Source organism: Rattus rattus, chromosome 1 (assembly GCF_011064425.1).
Source record: "Rattus rattus isolate New Zealand chromosome 1, Rrattus_CSIRO_v1, whole genome shotgun sequence".
In the NCBI taxonomy this organism is placed as follows: domain Eukaryota; kingdom Metazoa; phylum Chordata; class Mammalia; order Rodentia; family Muridae; genus Rattus; species Rattus rattus.
In genome coordinates this window covers 259769789-259782052 of record NC_046154.1, presented here as the reverse complement: position 1 = coordinate 259782052, position 12264 = coordinate 259769789, and the positions used below count along the sequence as shown (strand labels likewise).

General features: G+C 50.1%; 1 protein-coding gene across 2 annotated transcripts; it reads right to left on the bottom strand.

Moving 5' to 3' along the window:
* Positions 1-7007: 7007 nt before the first annotated feature.
* Gpr84 (G protein-coupled receptor 84) lies at positions 7008-9154 on the bottom strand. 2 transcript variants are annotated; one of them, XM_032890919.1, is made up of 2 exons: positions 9048-9154; positions 7008-8397 (listed from the first exon to the last, which is right to left on the bottom strand). In XM_032890919.1, exon 2 carries the CDS (start codon positions 8387-8389, stop codon positions 7199-7201), a length of 1191 nt encoding a protein of 396 aa, XP_032746810.1. In that variant the 5' UTR covers positions 8390-8397; positions 9048-9154; the 3' UTR covers positions 7008-7198. The 2 variants fall into 2 exon arrangements, with proteins under 2 accessions (XP_032746810.1, XP_032746811.1); XM_032890920.1 differs by having other exon boundaries at positions 9053-9139.
* Positions 9155-12264: the final 3110 nt, after the last annotated feature.

Sequence of the window (12264 nt, the reverse complement as noted above, 5' to 3'; positions counted from 1 at the left end):
CCAGCCTTCTGTTTCCCACCAAGACTGAAGTTTTGGTGCCCCAGCCTATGCTGTCCTCTGGCAAGCAACTTTGATATGGGACTCTGCAAACCCATCCTTAGCACTAACTAAAACAGACACAGCAGTGGCTTGGACTGTCTGGTTTGCCTCCCCCTCCTGCTTGTGAACCTTTCCCTCTTCCCCTGGGGATGCTTGGGAGGCCCTCCTCCCTTCTTCCCCTTTGGCTGGGAAAGAGACTACAGCCTGAACAGTGCCAGACACCTGCCTGCCAGATGTGGCGATTCCCCATGCTGCCCCTACCCCACTGTCTCTCTTTTCCCCACCCCACTGAGCTCAGGCAGAGGGAGCCCCCCCACAGAGTGATTTACTGCTTCAGTCTCTTCCTCAAGCGCCCCTTCAGGCTTCTCTCCTGGTGCCCACGCTCCCTCTTTTCCCACCAAGGCCAGGCAGCCTCACCCCATTCTGACTGCAGGACCCTTTGCTGGGTGAGCTCTAGCTCCCTCTCTGACCAAAGAAGGAACCAGAATCGGCGGGCGAAGGGTGATGCCCTGCTGTGCCCTTAGGAGAGAAATCAGCTGCAGACAAGAGCTGATGTCATTCTCAATCAGGGAGGACTGGAGTGGAGAGGCTAACAGAACCAGAATGCTGAACCAACATTCCAGGGATAGGCTGAGCCTCTGACGAGTTACTAGGCAGACCAGAGACCGTGTTTGGGACTGTGTTGTGCATATTGCTGTTTCACATCTCTCTCTGGTCTCCAGGCCTTGTTCCTGGATCTGTGTTTTAAATAACCCCACAGGTGCCCCTTTAGTCGAACCCCAAACACTCAGGGATTCAGTGTCCTCGCCCTATGTCTTCCTGGGTCTGCCTAGGTCACTTCAGCTCTCCTTTAGAGGCAGTTCACCTCGCAGGCACCCTAACCCTAACCCTAACCCTAACCCTAACCCTAACCCTAACCCTAACCCTAACCCTAACCCTAACCCTAACCTAACCCTCTGCTTCCTGGCCATAGCAGAACCCACTGGACGCATGTAGAGCCTGTCTCCTCCTATTGTCCTTGTAACCTAGCACCCAAAAGTCTCCGCTGGGTTGGAACAGGTCTCAGGGTGGAACTGAGACAGGGATGACAGGACTTAGTGTCAGAGTCTGCACACATGGATAGCACAAGAAAGTAAGGGAAGGGGAGGAGGGGGCTAAGAAGGGAAGGGAAGCAGTGAAGGCCCAGAAGCACAAGTGGAGAGAAGTAAGTGAAAATGACAAGCTAAGAGAGAAATCTTACAAAGAAAGCAAGCAGGGAAAAAAATGGAGGTGGAGACAGGAAAGACACAGCAAGAAAGGGCTGCTGGGGAGGGGCCAGGCGAGGGGCAGGCTGGCTCTCCTGGGCTGTTTTATGCTGACAGGTCGTAAATCATTGTGTGTGCACATGTGCACATGACACATGCATGTAGGAGTCTGAGGTGCTGAAAAGGACAGTATCCACAATATTATCCCTTTAGCAGCCTCTTTTGAGGTACCTCACACCATGTCCCAGTATTCTTGCTGCTCTGGGGACTATTTGGAAGGTACCTCTACATTTCAGGAACCCTGGCTTTCTCACTTGAAATATAAGCCTGCTGGAATGTTCAGGACCCACAGAATAATCCAAAGGTCCCATCCCCTCAGTGCATAGCCCCATGGCTGCCCACCAGCTGCTCCTGTCCATCTTCTCCTCCCACTCTTCTTGTCCGTTCCCCTCCCCCAGACTCTGACCCCCAGCCTGCCTGGGGCCTGGGTCAGAGGGGAGACAAAGACAGGATTTATCACCAGTGTAAAGAAGCAGCTAGAGACCAGGGCTGAGGGCAAGGGCTGACCTCCCTGGGATGGGAGGAGACACTGGGCCGGATGCAAGAGGCTAGAAGACAGGGCTGTCCTGGTTCCTGCCCATAACCCCCAGTGTTCTTACTCAGCCTGGCTCCCCCTTTTTTCCCTGAAAACAGAGAAGATGCCCCTGAGGCAATTTTGGGTCTCTAAAGGAAAATTTGAGAGGGGAACAGATGAAATCCATGTCACAGGGTCATTCATGACTGGAAACCAGAGGCAACCAGGCCTTCAGCTGTTTCTGGGGCTAGGAAGATGCTGCTAGATGCGGTACAGGGAACTGCGTTCTAATATAGAGAAGGGTCTCAGGGCAAACCTGTCAGGTCACTAGCAGGAAGGGAAATAGGGGTCTTGAAAGACAGGAGGCAAGTCCCACCTGGAGATAAAACAGCAGAACTGGTTAGGGGTTACAAGCTCCTACTCCTGAGAGTCAGTTCCCTCCCTGAGGTGGCACTCAAGAGACAGGTTAAAGCTGCCTTTGAAGCAAACATAGTTGGCCTAAGATCTTGCTCAGGAGGCAAGACATGTGCTGGAAGAGAGGCCAGTATGATCCAAGGAGGTTCTGAGAAACCAGACTGTATATCTTCTGTGGATGGATCCTGAGGTTCACCTCCAGCTGTCCTTAGAGACATCTCCAGAGCCCCGGGATCCTGGCATCCAGTGCTCTGATTCTCGCCTTATCTTACTATTTCCAGAGGGTAGACACTAGAGTGAACTCCGGGCAAGAGCTAGGTGGGAGAGTCATTGAGCCCTCACCTCAGGCCCCCCAACCCATTCCTACTCAGGGCGGGTAAGGAAAAACAGGGGCTGCTCTCAGACTGCTCTACAAGGAGCAATCATTGACTCAATTTCTGATGAAATGCTAGAAGTTGGAAATTTTACTGGGAAGGGTAGTAGATTGAGAGAAAACAAAAGAATGGAGGGGGGGGCAGGAAAAGGGAGAGGAGATCCTGTCTTTTTCCCTTACTCTCTCTTCCCCCGATTGAGGAGGCAGATTTACAGCCTTGGTGTTGGGGGGAGGTGAGCATAAGGAAGACAGATCTGCAGTTTTGCCCTCTGAGTGTCTGGGTACTTAGCTTTAACTCCCCCATTAGCATCAATCCCCATCTTGCTGCCCATCCGTCTTCTGACATCAGCTCCTTCCTCTCTGTGTAGGCCAGGCTTTCTGACCCTAAGTGGCTCTTAAAGGGCCAGTCTAGATAGACCCTTCTCTTTCCCTCCTCTCAGTGGAAGGAGTGGGGGCAGCAAGCTGGAGCTTGTGCATATACATGTATACTGTGGTCCTTCTTGCTGAGGCCAGTGTCACCGAGGGCATGGGGTGGGGGGCAGGGTGATTTTCCCATTTCTCTGTAACCTCCCTATGTCATGGCCCCTACCTTTGTCTGCTAACTCCCCAAATCTAGAACAAACACGTTGCTGGCCAGGGGTTGAGAACTAGAGAAGACATGTGGATCCTTCTTCCCTCTTTTCCTGGAGACCCAGGGCAAGGACTGTTTTTAATTCTCAGCCAGCAGTGGGGGTAGACAGGTCGGAAACCGAAGATCCTAGGAGATGCATTGGGCACCACTCTCCTAGTCTCCTTCCCAAGGATCCAGGCTGTGGGCTGGGTGGGAGATTACAAATCCCTTCTCTGTGAGGGAGACATAAAGTCCTGAGAAACCTGCTTGAGTTTGCTGGCTCCTCTCCCCAATTCATTCCTCAGCAACTGGACTTAGAGGAAGAGAGAGCAGACTTCGCCTGGTCCTGTGCAGAAAGACTGTAACTGCCCTCCAAGGTCTCCAAGAACGACAGGATGCAGACAAAGTTCTTCCCTGACCTGCCTTTCCATCCTTTCTGCTGCAAAACTCTGCAGGCATCGGAGGGGGTTCTCAAGGGCCGTACCTTTCTAACTTTCTTACTGGTTTCTGAAGCCCACCACCCACAGCCCCGGAGCTCCGTCTGGCTCAAGATGAGAGGGAGCCGCTGGTGGGGTCCTTGGGAAAGTGGCTGCGTCCGAAATAGGAGCCCCCACCGTACCCCAGCGGCCCTTTATTTATCACCCTCCAAACCTCACTCTCAAAGAAGCATAAATATTCCTAATTCCTGAAGGCCGAGCCTGAGCTCGTAAATCTAAGCGGGAGGGTGGGAGTGGGGGGTGGTGGGAGGGGTCCCGCGCAACAAACGCGACAGAGCTCCCACGGGCTGCGCGTCACCGGCCTCGGACCTGCCAGTTTCCCGGCTGTCTCAACCGGTCACTCGCAGAGCTGCTTCGGAAGCGGCGCGGCGGGCACGCGCGGCGAGCACGCGAGGACAAGGCGCGCGGGGGAGGGGCGCGCGGCCCCGTTCCTAGCCGCGCCCCACCCCCCCCCTCGGCGCCCACCAGGCTGTAAATCAGGGCCGAGGCCGCTGGGCCAATGGCATCGCGACTCGTAAATCGGCCTGTCAAGATCAGCCAATGAGAAGCGGCGTTAAATCAAGTCCTGTCAGAGTTCGGCCAATGAGAGACTCTGGGCTGACCATAAATCTGTCCGCGAGAGACAGCGAAAGAGAGAGAGTGTGCGAGCGAGCGGGCAGGCGGGGCCGCGGGGGAGGCGCGAAGCTGGGTCAGGCGGGCGGGCGCAGGCGCGGGCGCGAGCGCGGGCGGGCGGGCGCGGGCAGACGAGAGACTGCAGTCTGCCTGAGAGACGCCCAAATGGAGAGGGACAAAGAGAGGCCTCGACAGGGCGCGGGCTCGCGCGGGAGGCTGACAAAGATAGTGGTGGGGGTACAGGCATTGATTTTCCCATCCGAACACTCACACCCCAAGAGAAAATCCCCCAGAAAGCCTCGTTTCTTCGTTTTCTTTCTCCCAACTCAGCCTTTATTGAAATTAGGAACGGAGATGTGTGCAGAGGGGCCCCTGAAGGGCGAGAAAGCAGCTTGCTTGCTAAATTTCTGTCCTTTGGTCTTGGGACTCCTGTATTCTCTGGGTTGTTTTTTCCCAGCAATTGAAGATTAGGAAGCCACTCTGATGCCTAGCTGCAATCCTTATCGCTGTTCCCTTTTACTCTGAGAAAAATTTTGAATTGCCTTCAAGGAATGTGAAAAGCGAGCCCTTTTACAAGCCTTCAGAGAGTTGTCAACCTTCAGAATCTTAGAAGGACCGAACAGGAAAGACTTTTAGGCTTTGCCTGAGCACATGACTCGCTTCAACAACGCAGCTGTTTTGTAGTGGTTAGTCCTTATTGCTGGCAACAGCTCTGGTTAGACTTTGCCCTCAAACCACAGTTTATCACTTACTAGCCCTTTGACTTTGAACAAATTAACCTGTTGGTGTTTGTTTTCCCATTTGTAAGAAAGTATAATTGATTGTCATGGGAATGTTATGTCTACATGAAATATCTTTGCAGAATTTAGCATTACACAAAGAGTGTCCCTTACTCTTGGCTTTCTGCAGATCATGAAACTTGAAGTCCTGTGGTCCAGAGGTCTCAAGTTCATGGAACTGTCACTCAGGTTTTGGACCAAGTAAGTCTCAGCTGCACGGTCCCAGGCTGCAGACACCTGGCCTATCTGAACCTTGTCTAGGTAGCCTCAGCTTGCTTTTGTTTGTGGGGTTGTGAAGAACATCTAGAAACACAGGCTCTGGATTAGCAAACCAGACTCCTGGTCCTGACTGGGCTGAAGGGTGGGGGGGTTGGGGGAGGGAGAGTCAGAGTGTCTTTCTATTCTTATTTCAATTCTTCAAGATTTTGTTGTTTCAAGCCAGGCATTTGGGGATAGGAAGAGGCCACGTGCAGTGGGGCATCTTGTCAACCTAACTCAAACATTCCATCCTCAGTGTTCTCACAGTGCTCACCCAGTACCCTGTCCCTCCTTAGATAAAGATAGAGGAGCATGGAGACTCATACACAACCCTCCCCACCCCTGTTTCTGGATCCTGAAGAAGGAAGACCAAATATTCAAGGCCGGCATCAGCTACATAATGACAGCCTGTTTCCCATGAAATTAAAAGAAAAATAATGGTTTCAGCAAAGATTACATGCCTGACCTCGTTATATGGTAAGACTATCAAAAAACAGAAATATTCTTCCTCAATCTTCATTTTTCTAACCAAGCTTGGTGTGTGGTGTGTGTGTGTGTGTGTGTGTGTGTGTGTGTGTGTGTGTGTGTGTGCTGATGCCTGAGTCTCCACCCCTGGTTAGGGTTCTTGCTAGCACTTTCAATACTCAACCGGAAGTAAAAAAAGAAGCACAGAGAACCAGCGCCACCTGGTGGACATTGTGCTTTCAGGCAGTATTTACAGAAAGATGGTGCGTAAGTCAGGGGTGTGCCTTGCAGGGCTGTCTTCGGCCTGTAGAGGAAAAGTGGAGGAAGAGAGCCTCCATGTACAGCTGCTACCCTCTAAGCTTGGTTCCATTTCCCTGAAGCACAGCTCCATCTTGACTGCCCCCTTGCATGGGGTACAATGGGCAGGGTTCACTGCAGGGGTATAACCTGTAGTGTTGAATAAACCCAGCCTGGATGGGGGATTCGGGAAGTAGTAGTAAGCGTGAGCGGTTAGGGCTGTTTTATTAAGGAAAAAGGCACACACATGTAATCAGGCTGTGGCCATCGTTGCAGGACGATCTTGAATTTGAGGGCAAGTTGGGCTACATAGTAAGACTGTCTCCAAGGAAAAATAAAAGGGAAAGAGAAAGCTAATTCCAAGTACCAAGTTCCTGTAACTTGGAACCCTGTCAGTCACAAGCTGTGTCTATCCCTGGATAGCTACTCTCTAAATGGCTTTGACACAGGTCACCCCAAATCTCAACTACTAGATCCCAGTTCTGAATCTGGTCTAGATCCTTCTTTCTCACATAGCCACTCCTAGACGCTAAAAGCACGAAATCTGGAGTTAGGGAGGTAGGCTGGGAAGCGCTTACTATGCAAACATGGGATCTGTGTTTGGATCTTTAACACTTATGTAAAAATTGGTCAAGGCAGTGCATGACTGTAATCCTAGCATTAGGGAGGTGGTGTCAGTAGGGTCACTCATTGGAGCTTGCTGGCCAGTCAGTCAATCTAGCCAAATTCCGGAGCCACAAAAACACTGTTGCAAAAACTAAGATGGAAAGAGACCCAGGAAGACAAAACACACACACACACACACACACACACACACACACACACACACACGGAGTGTAGAGGGATGCAATGCAATGTCTTTATTAATAACCACATTCCTTGGGTCACACAGGGTTGGCACACTGATTCCTGAATGGGGAAACGGTGTACCTCTATAACACTGAGGTTGTCTGTGAAATGTGAGGGGCTCTTATCCTGTCCTCTGCAGGCCACTCTGGTTCCCGTTTGACCAGGCCTGGTGAGTGGACTACTAGCTCTAATGGAACCGTCGGAAACTCTGTGGCCCGCGTTTCAGGATGGAGCCATAAGCCTGGCGAAACTGGCGGTTCATGGCTGCATAGAGCACAGGGTTGATGCAGCTGTTGAGCCAGGTGAGGTTGGCAGCAACCATGTGCACTACTCGTGGAGCGCGGCCCCTGGCGTCCAGAATGTTGAGCAGCAGGAAAGGGATGTAGCTGAGGACGAAGCAAAGGAACACTGCGAAGCACATACGGGTCACCTTCCCGAACTCCGATGGTGCATCCGTGGCTCTGCGCGCTCCTGCAGTTCCTCCCGCCTTGCGATGCACTTCTGGAAGGCTTCTCTCTGAGATCTGCTGAGCTGCCTTTCTGATGCCCTGGTCCCCCGCTTCTGACGAATCACCTTCTAGGGTCTGTGTCGTCGCAGCACTGACTGGCTCAGATGAAATCCCTTCGCTGGGACCTCTTGATGCAAGCCCGCTGTCTAGCTCCTGGAAGTGGCCAGGCACAGCTTCATGTGTCCCAGCCACCTGATGAGAGCGCATGCTGGCCTCCTGCAGTCCATATTTGTCCAGCGCTCGAGCCGCACGCTTCACTTGGCGGTGGATGAGGCAGTAGAAGACGCCCACGCTGCTGAGCCCAACCACAAAGAAGATGCCCATGAGGATGGTGGTGTAAGGCCGGCCTCGCACGCGGTCAAAGCTGCAGGTGCAGACAACTGGCACCAAGACATAAACATTCCAGAGGGGGGCAAAGCTGGTCACCCCCACAACCCAGCTGCCCACTAGTGCCAGCACGATCCCCTTGGCACTGAAAACCTGGGGAAAGAGCTTAGGGTGGGCAATGAGAAGGTAACGTCCTAGAGCAATGAGACAGAGGGTAAGAATGGAGACAGAATTGGAAGTAAAGAGGAGGAGTCCGAATATTCTACAGAAGATGGCACCGGTGCGCCAATGGAGGTGGAGGTATGTGTCCACGGAGAAAGGCTGCAGGAGCGTGCAGTAGAGTAGATCAGCCAGGGTGAGGTTGGCAATGAGCAGGTTGAAACGGGTTCGGAGTTTGGGACGGATGGCCAAGGCCAACAGGGTGAGCACATTGCCCACGGTGCCTGTTGCAGCCACTACCACGCCCCAGATAACTGCAAAGTATCGATAGCCCAATACAGACTCATGGTAGCAGGAGAAGTTGTCATCTGAGCTGTTCCACATGATGGAGACTGAAGGGAGAGGAGGAGGAGAGGGAGATGTTATGAGAACTTGCTTCTCCAGTTGCCTCCTTGGGACAACTGTCCCCTGCTCTGCTCCTAGAACTCACTTTAATTCTTGGCTGTAAAGCCACTATCATACCACTTCCTCTCAAAGTTCCCCGTTATCTCCTTAGGTTCTCTCTACCCTTTCCTTTCACATTCTCGGACTTCTTTTCTAAGTTCTTATCAAATGTCTTTTCTGGAAATATGTTAATTTTGTTTCTCCAAACCTCAGGCCCCTTTAATGCATGTGGGATGCTCCCCATAAGCCTGGAAGCTTCCAATGAAATTACTTCCCAGTTCCTGAAGCCCAGTCCCGTCTCTCTCTCTCTCTCTCTCTCTCTCTCTCTCTCTCTCTCTCTCTCTCTCTCTCCTCTCCTTTCCCCCTTTCCATCCCTTTTCCCCACTTCCTTTCTTTCTCTCTTGAGTCTTGTTATGTAGCCCAGGCTGGCCTTAACTCACAAAGATTCTCAGGCCTCATACACATACCACTATTCTCCTGTCCTCAACTTTTCTGATTGTAACTACCTAGGAAATGAGAGGATAAAGTAAGTAAGACCATGCACAACACACACACACACACACACACACACACACACACACACAAATGATGTGCTCACCTCACCTGAGGTTCCCAGTTTTCACACTTGTCTTCGGTAAACAATATCTAGCTCACCTAAAGAGCATGCCTTCTGAGGGACAGCCAGGCTTTCAGCTGGACATATAATGCCTCCTACTATGCTAGACCGAAGTAAAAAAACTCCCTAGTTACCCAACCTTAGTCACTTCCTTCCCCACCTCCAGCTAGTCCTACTAATTTTACCGTGGCTACTAAAGTCCGAGCTTCTCTGTTGAAATTCCCCCAGACTTACTCCAGAATTGTCTCACTCTTTCTTCTCTCCTTCCTGAAACCCAAGTGTTATTTCCTTCCTTTCTCTGAGGCAGAACCTCTCTAAGGTCATTGCTGAGAACTGTTGAACAGTGAGACAGTGTCAGATCCCCTGGAGTACTTCTGTTTTTTGTCCCCCCAACCCCCTCTTGAGATAGGGTCTGATTCATTATCCCAGTCTGCCATAGAACTCACAGAAATTCCTCTGCATCAGCCACTTGAGCACTGTGAGTATAAGCACAAACTACCAACCAAGTCTGACTGGGCCACTTCTCAAAAGGTCAAAAACAGACCAGGTGCTAGACGCAATGCTAAGCACCTCCAGAGAGCTTAGGCTTGTTTTGCAATAGTACTTCCTTTCTTCTCTTCAGAGACTGGAGATGGTTTACATCAGAGGGTCCCAAATGACACTTCAGTATGTCTGAGAAGTAGTCAGAAAAAAAGAGACTGGCAAGATGGCTCAGACCGAGTTGTATTCCAGGACTTATAGAAATAAGAATCAGGGGTTGGGGATTTAGCTCAGTGGTAGAGCGCTTGCCTAGCAAGCGCATAAGGCCCTGGGTTCGGTCCCCAGCTCCGGAAAAAAAAAAAAAAAAAAAAAAAGACTGGAGAGATGGCTCAGCGGTTAAGAGCACTGTCTGCTCTTTTAGAGGTCCTGAGTTCAACTCCCAGCAACCACATGGTGGCTCAGAACCATCTGTAATGGGATCTGATGCCTCTTCTGGTGTGTCTGAAGAGAGCAACAGTGTACTCACATACATAAAATAAATTAAAAAAAGAAAAATAAAAAGACTTGTCAGAGTCACATAGTGAGTTCTAGGCCAGCCTTGGTAATTTTAGTGAACGAGAATTTATCTCCAAATAAAAATAAAGTAAGTTTGGCCGAGGATGCACGTCAGTGGTAGACTGCTTGCCCAGCATGCTCAAGGTCCTGGGTTCAACTACCAAAACTAACTTCTCAGATTCCACTTCTTAGATTTGTAAACTAATATGCTGGTACACACCTGCAAAACCAGCACTCAGAAGATGGAAAATTCAGAAGTTCAAGGTCATCCTCAGCTATGAATTAGTTTTGAGGCTAGACTCTGTCTTTAAATAAATTAATTAGTCCTGGCACAGTAGTCCATGCCTTTAATCCCAGCACTTAAGAGCCAGAGGCAGGTGGATCTCAGAGTTTCAAGGATAGCCTACTCTAGGTAGTGAGTTCCAGGATAGCCAGGGCTAAATAGAGAAACCCTGTCTCATGAAGCCAGATCAAAACAAAATTACAGATGCTAAATTGATAGCCAGACTGTTGACTCCTGCTTGTAATCCCAGCTATTAGGAGTCAGAAGCTGAGGCCAGGCTGGGCACAGAGTGAGACTTTGTTTCAAAAACAAATAAAAAAAACAGATGACCCCTTGTTTTGTGGTTGGTGGGGCTGCTAAACAAGAGACTGGAGGACAGGGTTCATTCCCCAGCACCAAAAAGAAAGATAAAGAACACGGGAGGAAGAACAAGCTTAGGGAGATGAGTGAATGATATATTCCGTTTCGAAACATCAAGTTTGGGGCGTATCAGTTTTCCAGCTTCTCCAACTCATCTCTAGCCCCTCTGTGTCATCCTCCCCACACCAGGCCAGCCAGTTCTCCACCTATTCAACTGTTTATGTTTAGTTATTTATTTTGTATGTATATGTCAGGGGAGTGGGGGGTGTACATGCCTCAGTGCAGATGGATAAGTTGAGGGAGCTGGGTTCTAAGGATCAAGAACTAAGGTCGTTAGACTTGGAAACAAGCACCCTTAAACTTACCAAGTGCCCCATTCCCTCATTCCTTCCTCTAAAGGAAAATCCGTGCCTTTAATCCCAAGCACTTAAAAGTATGGTGTTTAGATTGGGTGTATGCATCACGTGCATACCTGGTGTCCAGGGACACCAGAAGATGGTTTCAGGTGTCACAGGACTGGAATTACTTAACCACTCATTGGGTGCCGGGAATTGAATCTGGGTTTCTCTAAACGAGCAGCTAGTGCTTTTAACTAGTTAATCATCCCTCTAGCCCTAGTCTCTCTCTGTCTCTCTGTCTCTCTCTGATTCTGTCTCTGTCTCTCTGAGCTGCAAACTAAAAACCCCACTTGCTGGGGTCCCACTTTAGTTGATAAATCTAGGGGCCCCTATTTCCCTCTCCTTCTTCTTTCAAACATCAAGTTTGGGGTGTATCAGTTTCCCAGCCTCTCCAACTCATCTCTAGCCCCTCTGTCCCATCCTCCCCACACCAGGCCAGCCAGTTCTCCACCTATTCAGTTGTTCATGTTTCATGTTTAGTTATTTATTTTGTATGTGTATGTCAGGGGAGTGGGGGTGTACATGCCTCAACATCCTACTTTCCCTGCTTCTGTCTTCCGAAAGATTGGGAAGTGGGGAGAGATATGAGATGAGATAACAGATCATGAGACCAAGTGAAGACTCTGAGTTTGAGTGGAGGCTTTTTTTGTTTGTTTGTTTGTTTGTTTTTTGGATTTGTAGATCAGGAAACTGAGGTTCATACAGGACAATGACTGATCAAGAATCAGTATATGAGACCCATCCCTCCTTCCTCTGCCTGTCTTGTTGGTGTGAGTTCCCAACAGTGACACAAAAGTTTTGGTTTCTTCCTTCGTCTGGGTTTAGACCCCTCCAGGAGAATTGAAACATTATCGAACAGGAGACTCCTTTTATGCGTACTTAGCGCCGCCTAGTGGAGTTTCAGCGAATTCTCAACAGCTTCAGCTATAGCCTGAGACACTCGAAATGATTTCCTTCTAGCCGAGTTTATGCGAGCTAGACAGGGACTAGAAGTTTCTGCTGGCTTTACACAGACTTCCCAATCTCATTTTCCAGTCTCCCTCCTTAGGCGTCGGACTTCCTCACCATAAGACACATCTTCCAAGTAAATCACTACCCAAACAGCAAGCAAAGACAGTTTGAA